The sequence below is a fragment of the Haliaeetus leucocephalus genome, unplaced genomic scaffold, assembly GCF_000737465.1.
Source record: "Haliaeetus leucocephalus isolate CR32 unplaced genomic scaffold, Haliaeetus_leucocephalus-4.0 Scaffold646, whole genome shotgun sequence".
Lineage (NCBI taxonomy): Eukaryota > Metazoa > Chordata > Aves > Accipitriformes > Accipitridae > Haliaeetus > Haliaeetus leucocephalus.
This window is the reverse complement of record NW_010973082.1, coordinates 5,114,522-5,137,242: the sequence shown is the minus strand read 5'-3', so window position 1 is coordinate 5,137,242 and position 22,721 is coordinate 5,114,522. Positions and strand designations below refer to the sequence as shown.

Below are 22,721 nucleotides of genomic sequence, written 5' to 3'. Positions count from 1 at the left end.
GTGCTTCGGTTCCTGATGAGTTTCATTTCTTCGTACTGTCCTGTGTAGGGATTTGTTTTTGTTTAGGCACAAATATTGACATGCCAAAAAGCAATTGAGCGCTGTTTGTAAACAGCGGTAACTTCAGGACGGGCAAGGTCAAGCAAATTCACAAACACAACCTTTTTTCACAGGACTGGTCCCGTGCACTGTAACAAACTTTGCTGTATCAGTACTTGACTTTATTGCTTTAGATCACTGCTCTTCTTCTCTCGTGCTGGTTCCAGTAACATGAATCACGCAGTGACTTTGGCAGCTCTTCATTTCCCATTTAGTTTTGTTGATAAAGCCCAGAGCGAATCGTTTGCCATTTAGTTGTGTTGGTAAAGCCTGGAGCGAAGCAATATTGTGGTGTTTCCTCTATTTAGATGGCGGGTTTTTTGATCCTTTAGCAAGAGGTCTGAAAACGTTTACTGCAGGAAAACTTGTGGTATTCTAAAGTGAATTTAACATTTTTTTTTAATGCAGAAATGCGGACCTGCAGGAATCAGTCAGTGTGGTTTTTGTGGAGGCTGACACTGTGGAGCTAGGGAGCCTACTTTATTTTAGCCCAGGTTGGTAGGGTGTCACTGGTACCGCTAGCACCTGTGGCCATCTTTTGCCTGTGCATTGTTCAGAGAGTTCCTTGTGCCCCTTGTACCGTGTCTTGGGGCTAAGACCTTTTCTGGTTTGTGGCCATGTGAGGGTTTAGCCATACAGCTCGTGAGGTCACGAAGATTTGCTACTGATACAAACAGATACTTTTGCATTAGTGCTTTTGCAGTAATTTTGCAAATGATTGTAGCTCAGTACTTTTAGGGTTGTATGTCTTGTTGACCTGTTGTATGCGCTAATAAAAATACAATGTGAATTACTGGGGTTTTGCTGCGTTAGTGGTACATAACCCCAGTTTGTGAGCGTTATGGCCTGTGTCTTACATACTTCATGTGAGAATTCCATAGACACTGCATCCTAAGTTAGAAAAAAATGTGAGAAAGCAAGACACACAAAACACCTCATCATCCTCAAAACAACATTCCCTCCCCAAGTAACTTTTGCTGGAAAAAAAGGAGATTGTTTTTGTCTTTAGCAGTTAAGTTACTTTATCCTGGAATTGTAATCTCAGTTACTTGCATTTTTTAGAAGATTTTAATCACGGGGGCTTCAGGTTTACCCAAATTCCTACCTCATAAATTAAGAGGAAGTTAGGCTGTCAGGTGTTTTGGTACAATATACAGCGAAGTCCGAGTTGTTAACTGCTTATTGTTTTCAGCAATGAAGTGTATCTGTTTTATCGTGAAAGTTCCCTTTTCCCACTTGATTTCAGCTAGTCAGTAATAAATAAGAATTGTTGTTGGTGTCTGAAAATAAACATCGCCATGTAAATTTCAAAAAGTGGTTTCTCCTTTTTTACAGCAGTTATTATCCTGGTTACGAGCCAGTGCTTCATGTGTCAGAATTCTTCATTTTGAACTTTTATTAAAATAGTGCACCTAAGAAGATGTCCAGTACAGATCCCCTAACAAATACAGATAAAAAGTAAGTACTTTCCCCACCCTCTGAGGAATACAACAATTACTGGGTTTTAATATGAAAATTCTTGCAGTTTTTTTAGTAGGATCTTGTTTTGATGAAGCCTTAAACAAAAATAACTTTGATAGTGAAACAGCCTGAAGCAATATCTTAGAAAAGCTAATACCAACAACAGTGAATTTACACATAAGGGGAAGAAATAGCTCTTAAGCTTTTCATTAAGTTCATCAGCACTTGGTTTGGACTGGTTCTGTAAAGATAAAACCCTGCACAGAAATTCCTTAATGCTTCTGCAGCTATGAAGGCATACTTGTGAGGTATATAGCAGATTACTTCCTTGTACATCTAGGGTACCTACAGTGACATAAGACACTGTATAGAGTTTATGTATTATAATGCGTCACTTGTTCTGAATACTATGTCTGTGTGCCTTTAATGCTTTATATGTAATGCTTTGGAACCATCTTATTTTTTTACTAATGCCGTGGGATGTATAATGATAATTATATTCATTCTATAAACCGTAATGTTATCCACTTAAAAGTTGTAAGTTGGATCAGATTCTGAATGGCAAGCACAGATTCAGTTGTGATTGAAAAATCATAACTCCAGACCCTTCCCAAACTGCCAAGTAACCATGCCAACACTGTCATCAAAACCATAATTAAAACCAGGCACAGACAGCTCTTGCTGGACTACCATGTTTGCTGTGCTTGTGCAATAGAACCCAGCAAATAGTATTCAAAAGTATCAGTTGTCAGACAATTTAGCATAGATTTTGAATTATGCCACCTCATAAATAACTTGATTTTTTTGAAAAACAAACCCACAAAACATAAAAAAATTAACTTGCTTTTTACTGGGATCTGAAGAAGCAAACACTCTGCTTGTCTGATGGAAATACAGGGTGTGTAATACAAAGATACATCTTTAAAACAGCTATGGCTTGCTAGATTGATGTGGAAGGTATATTACATGACTAGTTACTAGATCACTGTATTCCAAAGGCAATTTTTCACATAAGAGGTGAACATGAAAGGTGCATGTAACTGCACTTCAGCTACATGATGGTGGAAGACTATAATTTTCTATACTTATTTATTTTCTTTCTGGGAGACAGTATCAGTGCACAATGCTTCAAGAATGTACTTGGTTATATGTTAATTGAGGTTTACCTGAACTTTAAATAATACCTTTCTTCTCTACAGAAGGAGTTAGCCTGAAACCGTTCATGCTTCTTCATAATTACAATGTTGCTCAAGCTTTTTTTCATGTTTAACAATTGCCATATAATGACATGTGTTTTCTTTTAATCTTTATGACCTGATCAGCAAAATGTATTTTGAATAATTAGTGGTTTTGGATAGATCAGAAGTAAGTGTTCGTTCATGCTATACGATACAGCATTCTCTTGACTGTGATCCTTAGTATCATAATGAATTTTTACCTTTTAGGGTTAGTGAACCTGAAAGGCCATAGTTACATAATTGACTTGTATAGGATTTTTGTAAAAGACCTTTGTTTTATTTAGAACAAAAAGATCTTGTGAGCTGTGCTTCTGAAGATTCTGCAAATCTTTTTGTCCTCTGCTAAATTACCCTGTAACCCATCTCAGTTGCTAAAGCATTACAAAACTTCCTTTAGGAAAGGTGAGTCATAATTAATAATGTTGCCAGAATAGAGTAGTTTACTAGCTGTTTGAAAAAGAATCTTTGTTTGTTTGCTGCATAAAATAACAAATGATATCTCCTGAAAATTTATTCTTACTTACTGATAATTAGATTTTATGGAGTCTTAAGTGGTTACAGTATTCCTAGATTTTTCTGGAAGTAAAAAGTAATTTGTGTTTCCCTGAGTATGTTCTCGAAAGGCAGAGAACTTGCAAGAGAAGCAATAGTACCATTCTTCTATATGAATCCTTCAGAAACATTAAAAGCAGCACAGCAGCAGAATTTTAAGGTAAAGAGGGGTAGAAGCCTTGGGGATGAGTTCAGGAAGCTGAACAATGCATAGATTTCTTTGATGAAGGGATGGAGGAGCAGTTGTTTGAACAAGTGCTGTATTACTGATAATAACTAATAAAAAGAGGTGGGAGCAGTAAGCTTCGTACTACTTTATATCTGCTTAAGTTGTTAAGAAGTTTGTCATGTCTGGTTTAATAAAAATAATTTTTTGCTTTTTAATAATGGAAATGCATAGCCTTGAGCCATACTTTTAATGGGGGGTGGGGGGGGTTTTATTGCAGAAAACATGACACTGGAAACAAGCCATACTGGTCTGAGTGATTTGTTTTGACAAATGTTCCTGATAATGATACCACAAATTGAATTCCACTGGTGTTAAGAACAGTGACAATTTTGTTGAAGAAAGGCTATTGGTATTTTATCTTCTGTCACCTTACCTGGAGCAAATCTAATTGATGCGGTACTTAGAATATCAATGGCTTTTCTTTCATCAGACTATAACACCACTAACGCCAACAGAGTTAAACTCATCGAGAAAAGACTACAAAGGGCCAAATTTTCATCACTGAATGGATGTGAGCAATCCAAATGATGCCAGTGGAGCTCTTCACATTTCAGGAACGGGGAAGGCTGCTTTGTGTTCCCACTTCCATCACTGATCTGCTCCTTAATCTGTGGTGTGTCACTTTACCCTTCTGCCCCTCTTGTGTGTGTAGATGCAGGCTCTGCGGGCTCTAGGGACTGACCTCTGTATATTTGAACACCATATAGCGCATTGCCTATAAGCAAAAAGATCCTTCCCCAGAACGATTACGTGCTAACGAAACCATGGTCGCTACAACTTTAAAAAAAAAAGTGCATGAGATAAGCATATGCATTCCTCGCATAGCCAAGCTGTCCTGCTGTGCAGCTCTAGACACTGTGACAGATGCTGTCTCATCACAAGGTTACTCCCTGCTAGAGAGGATTCACCTTTCTGCTTAAACAAAGCCCTCGGTGAGCACAGAATATTTGGTTGTAATTTTAAACTCCAATCTTTTTAAGATCTTTTAGAAAGAGTGGGAGTAATGGGAGTGCATCTTCTGATGCAAGCCTGGAAGAAAACAGTAGTTAATCAGACTCATGTCAGGTGTTCACAAGTTCTGAAAATACACATATCTCTACAAGAGCAAGCCTCATATCAGAAGAGAGTCTTACCTCTGGGAACAGTGGTATATTTTTTACTTTTTCAACTAGATTATTCTCAGGGTAATGATAGAAATTCATGATTTTTATTTGCTTTTACAAAAAAACCAGATGTGTCAGCTTCCATTTCTAGAGAAAATATGTAACCCAAGTTCTGCGTTAGCTTTGGACTGTTGTACATTGAAAGAGTAAAAACCAAGTTAAAGCATGACACAAGTCAATACTGTGATTGAGAATGCAAAGTAATAGCATAATGGCATTTGTTTGATTAATGCTTTCGGTCTGTCTGCTTTGTTAGCTTTCCCTTTCGTTTGTGGATGTACATAATCCAGTCTGCTAGGAAGATTGCTTTAGAAAGGTCATGAGTTACTGCTTTTGACCTGGTTTGGAGGGAGCATGTAAATTATTGGAAGAACATGAGAAAATAAGTTTATTTTAATTATTTCATTTGCCTTTGGCTGCTAGATAGAGATTGCATAATCACAGTTATGGTAAATGCAAGTAAATTTTCTCTCCTTTGCGTTTATCAGTCTTTAAAGTTGCTATAAATTGCCATTTCAAACAGAGAAAAAGTAAACATTACCTACATAGGTGAATTAGTCCATGTGACGCAGAGGGTTTCAGAGAAGATTAAGTAGGCAGAGACGCTCGTTTCAAGCTCTGTCTGTCTGGGTTTTTTTAGTTAGTAGCAGAAATTGTCCTGCATGTAACCTTTATCCGGCTGAATTGGAAACCTCTGGTGTATTTTGGTTGCTTTGTCATTGTCTTTGCTGCTGTGCTGAAGAATGTCCTTACTCTCACCAGGAGATGAAGATGAACCCGAGCGTTTTGATGGTCTTTCTCTTTTATACTGGTATGCTTAACCATTAGGTTCTGACAGCATTTTTCTAGTCTGTAATTGGGAAAAATACAGTAAAGATAATTTAAAAGCTGTAGACATTTTTAGCTTCTTTTCATAAGCAGCCAGAGTTTACCATTTAGATTTTTGTTTAAGTGTCAAGTAATACCTATTTTGTGAAGGAAGGGTTTTATTCTTCCATTGATAAACCTAGATAAATACTTTCTGCACATAAATGACTAATAATTTCTCAGGAAGACAGATCAAAAGAATATCTGGAGCTGTATGTTCTGATAAATCTCTAGAAGATACAAAACATAAAGCTGTTGAACTTCTTGTGTATGCTGCTAAAAAGTAATAGAAAAAAAGTATTTAAAAAGTTCATTTTAATTGCCTTTACTAGAACATCTACACAAAATTATACGCAATTAGTCTGTTAGCATTCCAGGACTCCAGTTGGAGTGTCGAGTTTAGTGTATAGTGTACATTTTGTAGCGTCTTGCTTGTTTATTTCATTTATTGCCTCACATCTTTTCTTCTCTGTGCTAAAAGCTTGCTTACAAGTATTTTTACATGACTTCTCAAGGAATGAGTAGCGACATCTCATTATTTAATTTGCATCTTTTTCTGCAAAGAACATTGAAATTATTTTTTGTTACTACTGCCAATTGGTTTAGAAGCCTGTTTCCTTATTTATTTTGTTGAGCATATTTCTAATGTTTTGGGAGACGTATTCTAACATTTCATGAATATTAAATAATGATAACATGACATAAATGTTGGATGGGTGCTAAATCCAAGTCTTTTTTATAGTGAAACTGTTAAAGCCCTGTTTATTTTATTAGAACTATGACAAGTGTCTTGACTTGAAGATCCATCTCTAAGTTATATGGGAGAAAAACTAGCACTGGAAGTCAGCAAGATGTGATATGCTAAGCAAATTTGGGGCATTTGAAGAGCCTTGTCTTTACTTTTATGGAATGAAGTAATTTTAAACCGCATGTATTGGAGGGATGTAGCCTTTAGACCATAAATACAACTGAATGCCTTGTAAAGGTGTCTGTTCAAAGTGTCAGTTCGTTCTAGTTGCAGGTGGCAGCATCATGACAATTTCACTGTTTCAGAGATATCTTAGTCCTCTCCATTGTGAATTACTACTTTGTATGTTCTCTGTATCCTCTTTGTCAGAATCCATTTCATGTTAGTTAAGATGTCTCTTTTGGAAGTATTGCCTGTTACTTCTAGGAATGTAGATCCTTTCCTGTGAAATGTTCTGTGCCTATATTTGGTCATATTTCATGATCATTTTATATGGTAGTATATAAATAGGTTCTAAGATTTCTGGTGAACTCTGAACTTTAAAGTCTGAGATTTGATCTTTTAAGACTTCATGAAAGTAGACTTCTGTGTGAGGTTGAAATAACATTTGTTCTTTTTTATTTTAATAAAAAACTGCTACGTGAAAACTGCTGAGAGCATGGCAGAGCAAGAAACAGAACAGTAGTAGCAAAAGGCAAGTCAGAAAAAAATAGAGTAATTGTCTACTTATTTTAAAGATCCGTGTATCATCTTCTTTAAGTTTTCGAAGATCGATACAAATCAGGACAGACCTATAAAGAACATGATTTATATGTTGTCTTTCAGCTTCAAAACAGTTTGAATGCGAGGGATAATTGAAGTGACAGTACTAGGTAGTAATGCGAAAAACTCTACTGTTGTATAGAAGTAGTTTATCAAAAAAGTTTTGTTAGAGAAATAGCGGACTTAAGGATTTATTCTTCCTTTCTGACTGTGATTAAGTAAAAGCACTTTGGCTCACTTTTAGCCTTACAAAGTGTGCCTTATGCTCTGTCACATAGTAGCAAGGTCATGTGCAGTCTTGTCAGTGGCCAAATACACTAACTAGGTTTCATCATTTCTTTTTAGCTTATGAAACAAATCCTTCAAGAATTACTACAGTGAAAATTATACAGTTACCCAGTTTTCTCATACAAAACCAAAAGAATTATGGGTGTTCTTTAGAAGCTGGATCTCTTGCCTGGTGCTAGAATTTAGGAACATTTGGACCTTCTGGATTTCTCTCTTGTCTCTGGCACAGCACCTTGTAATGACATGTACTCTGGCTTTTGCAGAAATACCCAGTTTCAGACATGGAGTTCAGGCTGTGTGCTGGATTTGGTTGCGTGGGAGGATTTGGGTCACTATGTCCTCCACTTCGATCCTCTTTTCGCCCCTGCTAATGAATTCTAGTTGTTCCATTTGACTTTAACATCATGCTCTAGAAAGTGCAACTCACTGTCTGATATAGAACAATATGTAGGTCAAAGCAGAAAAACCCAAGTGGTGCTTCTGCTTTTTTCTAGAAGGGATCTGGTGAGTCTTCTCCAAAAATGGTACAGTGGGAGGACAAAGAAGTTGTGATACAACTTGAATTTTTTTATAATAATTCATCTAAATGAAAATAAAAATGGTAAAGGGTAATCTGGATTCATAGGAATTCTTAACACTTTACATTCTCAGAGCAGCATGCTGGTCATGTTTCCGATGGAACCATATATTTAGGTTTCAAAACTCTAATTTTACTTTGTATTCTTCCTTAATTCTGTAGCATTATCAACTGCCTCCAAAATACTCATCTGCCTTTAGACAATTTCAAGTGCCAACCTGGTATTTTGGCTTGGGGTGGGAGGGTACACAGGGGAGCAGGCAACAGAGTTTGGAATGAAGCCTTTTTTAAAACAGAGAAAGAAAACAATGTTGAGTGAAGAAATGAGAGACTGTAGGGAAGAGATTATGTTCCTAAATAACCACAAAATTATATGTTAGATATCTTAGAAAATATTTTTGTATACACTGTCTTAGCTGTGGTTTTGTTTTAATATTCATTACCTGATCTAAGATGTTATGATATGTTTTTCTATCCTAAATGCTAAGCTGGACCAGGTTGTGGGATTTTGTTTCTATTTAATCATAATCCTTTTATTATAAACAAAGTGGGATTCACAATTCAGCCTGAAATGCTTTGGGGGAAAAGGAAGTAAACTACATATACTTTGTTTTACCTCGGTACCTTGTATTTGTTATGAGGAGACTGATTTTTCGTTGGGGGAAGGGGTGTGGAAGAGGTATCAAACCACATGAAGTTGTCAGTGGAGAAAACTGGTTTTGGTTTATATTAGAGTTAAAAACATGGTCACTGTAATTTCTTTGATACTAACATAGCTCTACATACGTTTCTGTAATTAGGGATTTAATGACTTTTATTTTATTTCTTAGGACTATTATGGGCCCTCATGGAATCAATCGAGCTGTTCACCGCATTTCTTTTTCTGATTGTCAAAATGGATTAGGTAATTAGATTGCACATTCTGTTGATTCAGAGTAAACCAAATCTAAAAGCACCTGGTGAGGTTTTCCAGTTCACACTGTCATCAGTAGAAGTTAAATTTATCTGGCTTTTATGGATTTGACTGTAAATCTGTTCAGCACAGTAGGGGGAATAACCAATTTCTTGTGTGTTTCTTTTGTTCTGCAGGAGTTAAAATTATTGGAGGTTATCGGGCACAGACAGCAGAAGATTATGGGATTTTCATAAAGAGAATTCTACCTGGAGGGGTTGCTGCTGTAGATAGTAAGTAATTTTAATTTTTTTCTTGCAAACACGCTGCATATAAAAAGCTGTCAAAAAAAGTCTTTATTTTACTTTGTGGATAAGGATATTTAAAATAACATGGTTTAGTCAGGGTTCATGATGTTGTGACTTGCTTTAACATAAGAAAAAGATTTTAATACTCTCAGTTCTTGAAAATGTGTTCAAATCTAGATATGGCTGGTATGAAAGCAATTGGCAATCTTTCAGAGCTGCTAAATAAGTGTTGAGATGCTGAACCTCTGTTAATTCATAAGGGATGAGAGTGTTGTTTCCTTTATAGAACTAGTATTTTTAATGAGTTCTGATTTTTTTTTTTAAATGGTGGCTAAGATCTTCAGTGTGGAAAGAAGAAATTATACTAGGTAGAGTTTGCAATAATAAAGTTACAGAATATACTTCTGTCCTAGGCCCGTGTATGGGGGTTTTTGAGATTCCATCTGGTCTTGTGCAGAATGATAATTTAAAATAATCTAAATCTACTTCAGAAGTAATAGTTCCTAAACTTGAGATTTGCAGAAGGTTAAAAATAGAATTTGTTTTAAAAAAAATCTTTTGGATGTCTTTATTAATGTATAAATCACTGATTGTATTTATACATGGTAACTTACATGTATGTTAAGAGCAAAATTCAGCTGAAAGGTAATTCCACAACTGTGAAATATAAATTCCAGTCCCACAAATATTTATGCTATGTATAAATAATACAAATAGCTAAATAACACTTATTTTCAGTGGTTATTCTGTGGTTAATAAGACCAATTGATAGTTACAAGTCTTATCACAATAACCTAGCTTACTTAGGACCAGGACCTAATCTGCTAAAAGTCATAAAGTTGTTTATTGCATTAGATCACATAAAAGTGAAAGAAAAAGCCCTGTTTTATTACTGTGATATATGTTCACCATTTTCCTGTTGATTCATGCATTACTGTCAATTTCATTACAAGGCCGTTTGCTCACTGGTGACCTCATTTTGGATGTCAATGGAGAAAACTTAATAGGAGTAACCAATGAAAGGTATGTTTGTACTTATTACTAAATGTTTATTAGAGCTTGGAATATTATATAGGGATTTTTTGGACATTATCAACCACTGATTAAAAGAGCAGAACTCCACTGAGGTCCTTGGAATTCAGCTGGCAATTAATTTATCCTATAAATGTAATTCAGCAAAACTATTGTGGAGAAGTGACAGGCCTTTATATGCCCTTATAATGACAGAATAAGCTAGTTTCTTAGTGATGTAGATTATAGAATGTATGTGAAAATAGCATTAAAACATATTAAGCTGCTAAAACATTTTTATAACTATCTGTTGGTTCAATACTGGTGAATGTAAATGATGCAGCTAACAAGTATCATTGTAATGGGACAATGAAGGAGAAAAATCTGTAGAATATGTTGGATGGTTTCTGTAGCTGGATCACCAGAGATCAATGCAGCTTCGTGTTGGAGACATGGATTTAAAATTCAAAGAAAAATTACAGTATATATTGCTGAGGGAAAGCCTGAGCAATGAAGGATACCTGAGCAGTAGTTTTATTCTGGTGTAGGCTGTTAATCCTGAAGGGGGTCCAGGAAGGCAGTAAGATGGACCAAGGAGAGATGGGGACAAAAGGGAAGGGAAAGAGAGGGCAATCCCAGGTTATTCCTGTCATCAGCTACAGACTCACAGACTGATCAGTCTCTCTCACTCAGTTTGCCAATGCTTAATTTGGGTTAGCTGCTGGCAAGCTTTTTTCTCTGTATCTGGCAGTCAAAATGATTAACTATGTTAAGAATTTGTCCATTTTCCAGCTCTCTTACCATTACTTACCATGTACTTCTTGACAGTACCTTGGTATACTGATTTGGTTGTTTTTCCCCCGTTCTAGGGCTGTTGACATCTTGCGAACAGCATCAGCATCTAATCACATGTCTCTGCTAGTTGCTAGAGATGAAGAAGCAAAGTAAGAGAAAAAGAAAACATTGATTTAGCCTCAAAACTAATAAAAAGACAGCACTATATCTAAGGTTGGGTGGGCAGGCTCGCATGTATTTTTCTTTCAGATTAGTTTTAATCACAAAATTGTACCACGTCACATTTTTCTGTGTAGTATTCGGTACCAATTCATTCTGAGACCATTTGCATCAATTAAAGTAGGAAGCTCAGGCCAATTTCAGTTTAATGCAGAGGATTGAAATGTTATGTTACCAGCTAATACTATTAAAAATTATTTGCTGTGATAGTTTTTTTTTAATACTTTGCACATTTTAAAATAATAAAAAATGGCGAATCCGTTAGACCTACAGTACCACAAAACTGTATGATTAAAGCTGGTCTTGCCTTCTGAAAAAAAGGCAGATTTAGTTATTGTTTCCCCTCAGAAGTTTACTTTTCAATCTTTAATGAGCTTTGAATTAGTTTGGATAAGTAGGTTAAACTGTTCACTGCAGCAGGTAGTCCAAAATACGTCCATTATAAGGACATTTATGTTAAATATTGCTTTAACCTTGCTGTTTAATGTTAAGCATATAAACCAATATTGGCAGAGTGTAATCAGAAATGCTTGGATCCAGGTCTGTATCCCCTTTTGACTTAAATCTCTGGAGGAAATGGCTGTTATGTAACTATATTTGATAATCATCGCAAGAGAATCTGCTGTTACTTGCCTTTCCTGGGGTGCTCCGCTTACAGAGTAATCTCCCCGTAAAGGAATTTTCTCTAAATTCCTTTAGCCTTTTGTCGGATTTAAGCTTCCTCTTTCTGCTCCTTTATTTTTTTTGTATTTGACAGACATTTAAATCACTCTGTAGCCTCTGATCTCTCCTTTTTTCAGACTGCCTAGATATATGCGAGGTCCACTCTTAATCTGCTTTTATCTAAAGCATACTGACCTACTTCCTCTAAACTCCTTGAATAATTAAAATCCATCAGTCCTTTTACTGTTCTGGTGGTATGCCCAATGGCCTGTGCAGAATTTGCCACTACATACAGTCCCTCACTTAGAACCTATGAGTTAATTTCTTGTGACTGTAAATTCCTGTGCTAAAAGATTATTTGATTTATACTCAGCTGTGTTTATGTTGCCTGGGTCTGGCATTGGTTCAATAAATTTTTTCATTTAAAAAAAAATGCATCCAGCAGGTTTCAATAACCCTCTGCAGTCACTGGAATTACTTGGCAGTTATGTTCCCTGCAATCAGTTAATTTATGTTCTCTCTCTCTAATTCTATAATATGAATTTACTGATGTTTCTGGCTTACATCATTCTAGATTATTTATATGTTTTTTTAAACTGTTATCACTAAGGTGTAAGCATAGTTAAGATTATAAACTTTTTTTTTTAAATTAGGCTGCATTCAGTATGAGATTAATCAAGAGTTTTTGTTTTCTCTTTAATGCATGTAATACAGGATGTACATCTTTGCTGCTTTTTTGCCAGTTTGTTACAATATGATTGGTTTCTGCAAAGGACTTCTGCTTTTATATTTCAATTATTTTTTTTTTTCTTGACAATGTACCTGACCGAGAATTGCCCTTTATTTCATCTGTTGGGGCTTTTAAAAAAAGATTTCATAATGAAAAAGATAAGCAAAGCCCAAGCACATACAATATTTAATATATAATGGTATCTACCTCAGATTAAATAGACTGTAAATTTCTGAGAAAGCTAAAAGTTAAGAATTTGCATTGGTTTTAGTCATTCTTGAATAATTAATAAATATTTCTTCTATCCTCTTTTTTGAGGTGCCACATCTTTGTTTGCCAACCTCTTCTGGGTTCTTGTTCAGTATAGTTGAACTAAAAGCATTCTTTAAAAATATGAGTATGCTACAGATATATTTTCTGATTCCTTCTGATATAAACAACTTGTTCTGGACCTAAGTAATACCACTGTCTTATCTGTAGTTGACTTGAATTCCAAGTTTTTAAAGTTTTGAAATCCAGGGTAAAGAGAGGTAATAATTAAGCTTTTCGACCAGTAGTCCATTTCATTCATAGTCTGTTGCTATTCCATTCTTATCCTTCTGTATTACATTATCTTTTTCTTGCGTCTCTCAAACGTTTGACAGGTCTTTCCTCTTTCGGTTCAGGTTGAGCTTCTCTCTCTGAGGAAGGGTAACTGTTCAGTAGAAACAGTAGCATGTTTCAAAGGGTGCATTTAAACTAATGCCAAACCCTGACAGAGACGATCTTTTTTTGCCACAGGAAAGAATTTCACGACCTGATGGATAAGTATGGCTCTCACAGTGACACCAACTCTGCAAGAAGTTCTCCAACACAACTGTTAGCTGGTAAGAGATTGCTTCCCAGCCTGACATAATCCTGCAGGACAGTAGTCATACTTTGGTGGAGTAGAAGCTTTCACTTAAAAGTCTTTTCATTTGGGGGGAGGGTGTATTGAAGGAAGTGACTGAAAGTCAGGCAAAACACATGTTTACTTAGACTTTAACATTTAGTTTGTAGTCTAAACATGTAACTTGAGTGGTTTGTGTGTCAGTTTCCCTAGCTCTTAAAAGAAATATAATACCACCTACTTTCAGCAATTTTAATTAATGAAAAATGTGAAAAGTATTTGGTATTTGTAGATTAAATGTACCATAAGATTTCAAAGTACTGATAAAAATTTGAGCTAGAATACCATAAATTCTAATCCTTGTGGAATTGTTGCCTAATTAGGGTGCCTTTATATAGCATGAGTGATTTTATGAAAGTCAGTTGAGGGGGGTTTTTTTGCACCCAGTTTGAAAAAAATCATCACTTGTTATGTTTTAAAGAATTATTCCTGGAACCCTCGGTGGCTCGCAATTCTTAGCTGTGTAGACTTAAGCTTTCTTTTGGTTGTCTGATTGCTTATAGTTTGTCTGTTTTCTAACATGAAAATAGTCACACTGAACTTACTTATGTGAGTTGAAATTTTGTGCTTTTTCCTAAATGTGTGTTTTATTTCTTTTCTTCATTATTTCTTTTCTTAAGCAAAGTCTGTAGACAGCCCTTCTTCTGGGTCATCCTCAAGGTCACAGAGTCCTCAGTTGCATCCGAAGGATAATATCAGCAGAAATAATTCTGTCCCAGCACCATCTCCAAAGCTTGCAAAGTACTTTCCAAAACTGACTGTAACTCTCTTGTGTGAGCTGTTGAAAATGCTGTATTTGGCGCGTCAGGAAAATTTTGCATTGAGTGCTAAGTGTCCAAATTTTTTTTTTTTTAATCCTGTAACTTATAATACCATTGCTGTTGCAAAATTTCGGTTTTAGTAGGTTATTTTTCTCATTTATTTATTGCTTATATGGTCGAAGTAGAATAATCAGGTTGACTTTTGATCTTAGTGTCTCCTAATGAATTAATGCTTCTGGTTCATGAGTACCTAGGTACTCCCATAAGCCCTGGATATATATAGTAGAGAGGAGCCTTGTAAAAGAATGTGTTGATTCTTTTTGTAATTGCCAGAAGTAACTCCTGAAGTTGCTGATTTTGTAGTAAGTAGGCAGTGTAATGGTTGACCATGGAGATTAAATGTCCGCTATTTCTATTTGTTGCTGTAATACATATTTGTGCAATCAGTAAGATAAATATACTATATCACTTGAGTCTTTACTGAGTATCTAGTTCTGTGAAGTAATTGTACTTTTCTTTCTCTTTGTAGGGATAGCGCATTTCAGATAATTTCTGTTTGCAAAGGAACAAGCCTAGGTTTGAATATCGTAGGAGGAATTAACAGAAATGAAGGGCCTTTGGTATATATTCAAGAAATTATCCCTGGTGGTGATTGTCATAAGGTAAAGATCTTTCTTCCCTCCCTCCCTCCCCTTCAGTCACCTGTATTTTTGCCTTCATTTAGTACCTACTTCAGTATTTTATATGTACAGTTATATTTTAAATATAAAATTTGTTTGTGTTTCTCCTTGCTTTCTCTTTAAACATAATTATCTCATTGCACCATAGCATGGTTACATGGTAATTAAAATTATTCATGAGTTCATTTGAGGTAAATGAGGATCTTATTCCCCAATTTACCTATGAGAAAGTAGTAAGAAATCAACTTCTTTAAGAGGTTGCATAATGCAAGGTATATCAGCAAGGATGGGACCAAGCTACAGGTTGCATCTTTTTTTTTTTTTTTTTCTTGGACATTCAAAAAATCATTTTTCCCTTAGACTTAATTTAGATGGGTCCCTGCAGTTGGAAAGCATTGTGTAGGCAAATTAGAAAAAAAATATTCTCATAATGCAGACTAATAGAATGTGTGAATCGGTACTGATTACTGTTTTCATTTCTGACAAATGCAATATGTAAATCAGGAGGGCTTGTCACTTTTAAAAAATAAATACAGAACTGTCTGGTTCAAGTACACAAAACTGTTTATCTAAGTGTCATCTTCTGCATCTTGAGTTATTATGGTTATTTTGATGTGTAGATAACCAGTTTCTGCCTCTTGCCAAGCAAGAGGGTATGGGTTAATTTCACGAGCAATGAGTTTTGCCCCAAAACAATCTATAGCTATTTGTGACTGAATTTTTGTAGATTAAAGTTAATCCTAAAATGCCAAGATGGGGGGAAAAAAAGCAAAGTTTCTCCAAGAGTTCTTGTAGTAGATAAATGGTAATCATTCTTTTGTTTTCTCCTATTTTGTTGTGGCTTCTAAAACATTTTTCTCATTGTAAACATATAATTTAAAGCCTAACACACATAATAGATAGACTGAGACCGAGACACTAATTTGTAGTAGGTTCTAATATTAGCAATAGTAGAGGTAATTTCCCAATCTTGGTTATTCTGTTTGAGAAAGCTAAATAGCAAGCATATTTTAAATCTCTGCCACAGGAGGGCAGCATTGAAAAGGGTATCTTTTAATAGGCTGGATGCAAGCAAAATAAAAGATATACAACTTTTTTCTTTAATCAAAACCAAAACACTAAGTGACAAAAAAAAGGTAGTAAGTGCTATCATAGGTTTGAAATAATACAGCTAAAATTATGGTATGTGGGTATTAAAAATTTAAAATTATACTGGTCTTGAAAAGGTATTTTACTTGTTTCCTATATATCTTTTCTGTACACAGTTTGTTTCACATGGCAGATTGATTCTGTGATTAGTTTCTTAAGAGCTGAAGAACACAGACATTATGTGTAATTTGATGTGTATTACATGAGACAAATGTCATAACTAACTTTGTAACCATAGGTGAATTATGTGAATTTTCAGTTAAATTGTTGAGGCCTCTTTTAAAATGTGAGTGAAAAAAGCTTTATCTTAGTGAGAAATCTAATCTAGCACATTTAAAGTCTTGTCTTACAGTCTTCGAGACAGAAACGTGATATGTTCCTGTGTTGGTAGAAAGTTTGCAATGAATTCAACAGAAGGACAAACTTGACAATGTTATTTCTATTGTGGTTTTGACTGGTGAATTCCTAATAGATTAATCTGGTTTTCTCATTAAGATTAATATGGCTAGTAAGTGCCTGAAGAGTCCCATGTGAAGCCAAGAATGTTTGGTTTTGAAATACAAATTAATCCAGCTCACAGCTGAATTAGGAATACAGGAAGCTTCCTGTAGTCAGATGGATTGGTACTCCTTGATGGAAAATTTACTATCTGTGGTTTGTTTGTTTGGGTTTTTTTAACAGAAGTAATGCATCTGGGTCCAAATTTCTTCTTCTACACAATACCTGAGATCCATTCTGTCCAATGAAGCTTTTATAATGACTGCTGTCATGGTGATTAAATGATCGTTTGATCTGCTGTTTATTTCTGAAGATTGTCAGGCAGAATATATAGCCATTCTTGATATTTCTTGTCTTAACAGATCCAGAGGAGTATGTTAGTGTTGTGATTCTACACTTCTTTCTGTAGTGTTAGTGATTAATATAAAATTTGCAGGTTTGGTTTTTTATTTATTATGTTAGGATGGACGATTGAAGCCTGGAGATCAACTTGTGTCCATAAACAAAGAGTCAATGATTGGTGTCTCCTATGAAGAGGCAAAAAGTATAATCAACAGAACAAAGATGAGGTATCTGTTACTGTCAAACACCTAATCCTCCAGAACGGTTTATTATATGATATTTATGATCAGATTAATGCGAAATGTCTTGTCATGTGTACTTAGAGGAAATGCAAGTGTTATTAGTTTTTTTGAAATATTCAGTTGCAATATTATTTCATAGAAAAAGACTCAAATGCACCTTTTAGACCTGTAAAATTATGATCCTTTAATTCCTTTCAAAAGAAAAAACAAAACCCAAAACCACATTATTTGCCTTTTTTAATGATGGGGAATAGAACATCCTTTTAGAAAAATAATTAAATAAAATCACACACAGTGTTGGGGAAAATGTAATTTTTGCAAGAGTAACTTATAATCCTATGAAAAGTATAGTATACAATATGTTGAAACTTTTTTAATTTTAATTTTAGGTTTGAAAGTTTTTGGGAGATAGCTTTTATTAGACAAAAAAATGTTCCCAGTTATTCAGAGAATCTGCAACGTCCTTCTAGCCTCTTAGCATCTTCTGTAGCATATGGAGAGCAACAGGCTGCAATGCTTAGTTCTTTTGCATCTCCTAATGGGAAGCTTGTTTCAACGTTCACTCCAAATGCTGTGAGTATACTTATTACTCCTCTCAGTATAAAGAGAGCAAATGGTTGTTTTTCCTAATTTTATTGAAATTTCAGTGTAGGGTTATTTTAATTCAGTTTCCCTTCTAGTAGGAAAATGACAGGCTTTTTTTCCTGCACGATATTAATTCTTCGGAATATCAAGACTTTTCCAGAAAACATGTTGTGTAACGGTAGAGTAAACCACAATGATGAGAGGAATAAGAGTATTAGTTGGCTTGTGGTAAGAAAACAAATCAAATAAAATAAGCATTAACCGGGTTCTTAGATACAGAGTTCTTCTTACTGTTTTTCTAGGGACTAAAGTTTCAGAATTAGATACATAGTTATATATTTCAGAGATAAATTACTCTCTGATTACCACATATGTGTGAGTACAGTACAATCTCACAAGTTACACTTCCTCCATGATGATGAGATTTTGGTTAAAAATCAGAGTCCTAGAAGAATGTGGGTTTCTTCCCCTTTCTTTCGGCTAAGCAACAATTGTTGGTTTAATTCATACAGCGCACCATTAGTGTGAAAAAGTAATGTTGACCATAAGAAAGAAGATTTTAAAACTACTCTATTATTTCAATTTTAAAAAAACATTTTCAATTTATCACATTTTTAAAACTAAATATTGTCTTTGAACAAGGAGGATTAAAATGCTCCATGTCAAACACAAAGTCAAAACAGGTGATTCTCAGTTGTTCTTACATTTGTACTTAAAATTCTTGCCCATTTTTCTTTCCTATTAGAGATATAAACATTGAAACAGGTTGCTTAGAGAGACTGTGCTATCTTAATATGTGAAGATATCCAAAACCTAACTAAGGTTTTGAGAAGGCCCTGATCTAAGTTTTTTGAATGGCATTCCTTCTCACCACTGTGCCCCCCCCCCCGCCACGCCTTCCAATTTCTCCTAGGGTTGTTTTGATCTCTCCAGCCCTGTTTCTCCTCTGGTTTTCCTTCCTCTCCCACTCTTTTACATTAATGTGTATTTCTAGTTTGGCTCGTGATCTGCTTTAGAAATGGTATTTCATGACTTTTGATTTTCTTTCATAGATGGAAACTGGAGTCAAGATGGGGGAGCAATCTCCAATTACTTCTCTAGACAGCAGTCCTACTGATGTGTCTGCCACTGGTAAATGGTGATTTAATTCCCTGCCACCCTTTTTTTCTTCAATAACTGTCATACAGAAAATAGTACATAGTGAGACTCAATAGTCTTTAAAAAAAGGAATATTGCACTATGTTGTAGTACTAAATGAAGGACCGAGATCAATGGATTGTTTAGTAGCTTCTGTCAAATATAACTTACATTGTCTTTAACAAACAGCTGAAACCAAACAACAATGAGTGATCACAACATTTGCTATACAGCGGTAATGATAATAGACTCAGAATAGAATAGAAACCAGATAATGAAGACTCACATATAGATCAAGGTTAGGTTGCCATAGAAACTGTGCTTTCTTGATTTGATGAAATTCTGTGGATGTATACTGCTTGCACTTTTTTTTTTTTAATCAGGGCAGCCTACTGGAAGCGTAGAAATAACATGCAGAGCTCTAACAGTCAGTTTTTCAATTAATAACAAATAGAATATATACGTGTATATTTATATTTGAGAGTCATGACATTCAAACAAAGAGAATAGTCACTTTGATCATATCTCTAAATATATGTTTTGAAAACAACACTGAGGTAAAATGGAGGTTGTGGAATTTGGTCAGAACCAAATCTGAACAATTTTAATTCATTTGGGAAGCAAATATGCATTATATTTACAGTGAAAATGCAGTAGTCTGACATAATAATGAGGGTCTCAGTTGACACAGTAATATAACTGATTCTGTTCTGTATTTCTGTATGAAGACCTGAACTATATTCTTTTCCTTCAGGCGGTAGTAAGTAAGCATAACCTGTGCTTCTCAACTTGAGGTCTAATATACTGAGAAGAGGGAAGACAAACATACAGGATCTGATTCATTCTAGATGTCACTCCACTGATGTTATTTAAATTGTACCTGTGTTTATAATGGCCCATATTAGACATCCTAATTTTAAATGAAACAGTCTACTTATTGCAAATCTGACCAGTTGGCTTCCTTGCTTGAAGGGTGAGCTGACTGAATGTGAACTTTTGAAACTGGAAAGGTTATAGTATTGAATACAGCTGGAGTTTAATGATCACACAGTTTTTTCATATTAATCATGAAAAACACCACAACTAAATCAGGGGAACAAGACAAAAGGCTATTTTTTAATATATTCAGAATATAAGACTCTTGGTTAATAAAATGCAATACACAGGAGCTTCATTGATGCTTAAAGAGACCAAGAAGGCCACAGTTTCTTAACATATCTGAATAATGTAGCTAGTAGAATGGAAAGCAGAAATACTTGCAGCTCTGGTTTGTACTGTTTCTTGTCATTTTTCTTTTTAGTCATAATTAATAGCACATTCTTTGTCAAAGCTGCCACTTCTCTCATGCTGCCCTTTTTCAAGGATAACCTTTCAAAGATGACCTTGCAAAAGTAAAGTAGCTCTTAGATTTTTTTTTTTTTTTTTAATGCTGTAAGAAGAATGAGCATAATTTTGAGAAATTCTTCCAAAACTCATACACAAGGCTTTTTCGTTCTGAGTTGAAAGGAAGTGTGCCAATTCAGCTGAGGTTCTAGCCCACTGTCTTCAGAATTTAATATAGCATGTGAGAGGTGTTAGTGTCAGAGATTTTCAAGATGTTTTGGTTTATGCTTTTGGCATATAAAGAGAATGTAAATTACTTTGAGCTTGGAAACAGATATGCTGTGAAACTAAAAAAAAAAAAGAAAAAAAGAATTCTGTGTGATTCCTTCTGTTCCTTTAGAGAGAATCTCAAAACTGCAAGATCCCTTAGTTTTCAAATGCTGGTTTTGGTTTCAGTACCTCTCTAGTCCATTAATTAAATAATGAATTAAGATCTAAATTGCATTTATAAATAATGAATGCAAACAAGTATTCTATTTTCTTCTGCAAAAAACAAGTCAATGGATTTGTTCTATTTACATACATCTAAAATCCAAAGAAATTGATAGTTAACTGCTCCTTTTGCCTACTGTCTATGGTCAAAGGCTTCCAAAGGTTGCTGCTGCTTGTGTTGTATCCACAGGTGTGTCTGAAGCATGACAAAGCTGTCACTGCATTTCTCAAGTTCCATTAAAACTAAGCGCACCCAACAAAAAAAGCAATTATTCTGAAATCTTGCATATGGAGTGCTTAGTACTGCTAGCTTCTTTTCCTTTCCTCAGCTTAATTATTTCTGTATGTTGGAAATAAAATAGATGCACCATAAGTTAGTAATGCAACTAGCTAAAATTATGCAGACTTGTATTTCTGACTATAAGGACTGGAGGGGAGGGGATGATGGATGATGGCTTAATGGATGGTAGTTCTTGGAAGAGAGTTCCTCCCCAGGAAAAAATACTGAGGAGCCTGCTGGAATTCAGTCTAAGCTACCTCCACACAGCCCTTAGTTGGCAACAGGTCATTCCCTCTCTTTCCACAGTGTTTTCTAGATCACTAGATATGGTTTTGGGAACTGATGATTATGCTGAGGGTGTGTCTTGAAGGTCTTTCTCGGAATTCACAAGTGTGTTTCCCCTTCTGTTTCCAGAGTAACTGTGTATCTCTGAGAGAAGAGAAAATATCACAAGTCTAAGCCATATGCTTGATGGATCGCTCAAAGTTATTCCTGGTTTCTTTCTGCTAATTTGCCACTTGTCACTTTTTGATGTGAAAAAATGGTTTAAGTGATTTTTGTTTATTATAATTATGTCCTTTAAAAAAAAAAAGTCAATCTAAATATTAACATTTATTTGTGGTATTTAGTTGGCATCTGTTTGATGAGCAGAGCTTTAGAACAAATTTTTCAAAGCAGTAGTTACATTTAATTTTAATTTTTTTTCTTCTTAGTTATTGCCCCCAGCCAGAATGACGATTATGAGCTACAAGGAAGGAACTCTACTATTCGTCTCAAAGCAGAAAAGCTGGAGAGGGTAAATACTTAAAATCTTTTGAGTTTTCCTTTCTCCCCCTTCATGATGCATGTAAAACATCTGGAGAATATTTTTAGGCGGACAAACTTTAAGGTATAAATTACAGACTAAATTTTCTGTTTGGATAGTTCTTTCAGATTGCAGGCCAATATTTCATTTTATATATTGGGCAAATTACTGTTTTTGTTAATCTAATTACTGATTAACTCTTCTGGGAATCTGAATATCCCTCAGGATTTTTAAGGCAGTTATTAAGGACAAAGGGGTTTGCTTATTACACTCATCTGTATTCAAGGTTAAATAATATCTGAATATCTCTCAATTAGAAGGAAAAGTCACAGAGTGTCTCTGGAATAAAAGTGTTGTCAGTGAGAGTGTACTATGATACAAAGGCTCTTTGAAGTATAGCTCTTTAATTACTCCCCCATGTCCCTGCAGTCATTATCCCTAGTCCTTTCTTTTTTTTCTCCAAAATAAGTTTTCTCTTTCCAGGCATTGAATTATCTCGGGATTCAGCCCACGGATGAACAGCAGCAAGCCCTAAGGCAGCAACTTCAGAAAGATTCTAAAGGAACAGTGTCTTTTGGAGGTAATAATTTGTTAATTACCATGGAAAACAATGAAATGTAGAAATACAGAAATGATAGATAACAACCATTAATACATTTTCTGTCAGCATTGGGTTGCTACTGCAAATAAAATGATACTCTGAGGCAAGAACCTTATTCTACTGTGTAAAAATAAGCTTGGAATTCTGAAACTAAGTAATTGGAAAGCAAATCACAAATTTATCTAATTAAGAGCAGCCTTGAGAAAGTTTTGGGTTTGTGCTCAAATTCCTAAGTTTTTGCCTCGACAATAGGGTACTGTAATTGTTCCAAAAATTACTTGGGAGAGTATTGATGG

The 22,721-nt window shown here is 35.1% G+C and overlaps 1 protein-coding gene across 2 annotated transcripts in view; it reads left to right on the top strand.

Annotated features, from left to right (window-relative positions):
• The first annotated feature begins 1,458 nt into the window (after positions 1 to 1,458).
• Positions 1,459 to 22,721, top strand: part of STXBP4 (syntaxin binding protein 4) — a 73,908-nt gene continuing 52,645 nt past the window's right edge. For both annotated transcript variants that reach the window (XR_775104.1, XM_010578672.1), the window contains exons 1-13: positions 1,459 to 1,557; positions 8,815 to 8,888; positions 9,074 to 9,169; positions 10,138 to 10,207; positions 11,065 to 11,139; positions 13,383 to 13,468; positions 14,151 to 14,271; positions 14,821 to 14,953; positions 17,081 to 17,187; positions 17,592 to 17,775; positions 18,840 to 18,918; positions 21,733 to 21,815; positions 22,308 to 22,404. Coding sequence is in view for 1 of the 2 variants with exons in the window: in XM_010578672.1 (XP_010576974.1) it covers positions 1,520 to 1,557; positions 8,815 to 8,888; positions 9,074 to 9,169; positions 10,138 to 10,207; positions 11,065 to 11,139; positions 13,383 to 13,468; positions 14,151 to 14,271; positions 14,821 to 14,953; positions 17,081 to 17,187; positions 17,592 to 17,775; positions 18,840 to 18,918; positions 21,733 to 21,815; positions 22,308 to 22,404 (1,243 nt within the window). In the remaining variant the exon portion in view is untranslated. The remainder of the gene's footprint in view (positions 1,558 to 8,814; positions 8,889 to 9,073; positions 9,170 to 10,137; positions 10,208 to 11,064; positions 11,140 to 13,382; positions 13,469 to 14,150; positions 14,272 to 14,820; positions 14,954 to 17,080; positions 17,188 to 17,591; positions 17,776 to 18,839; positions 18,919 to 21,732; positions 21,816 to 22,307; positions 22,405 to 22,721) is intronic.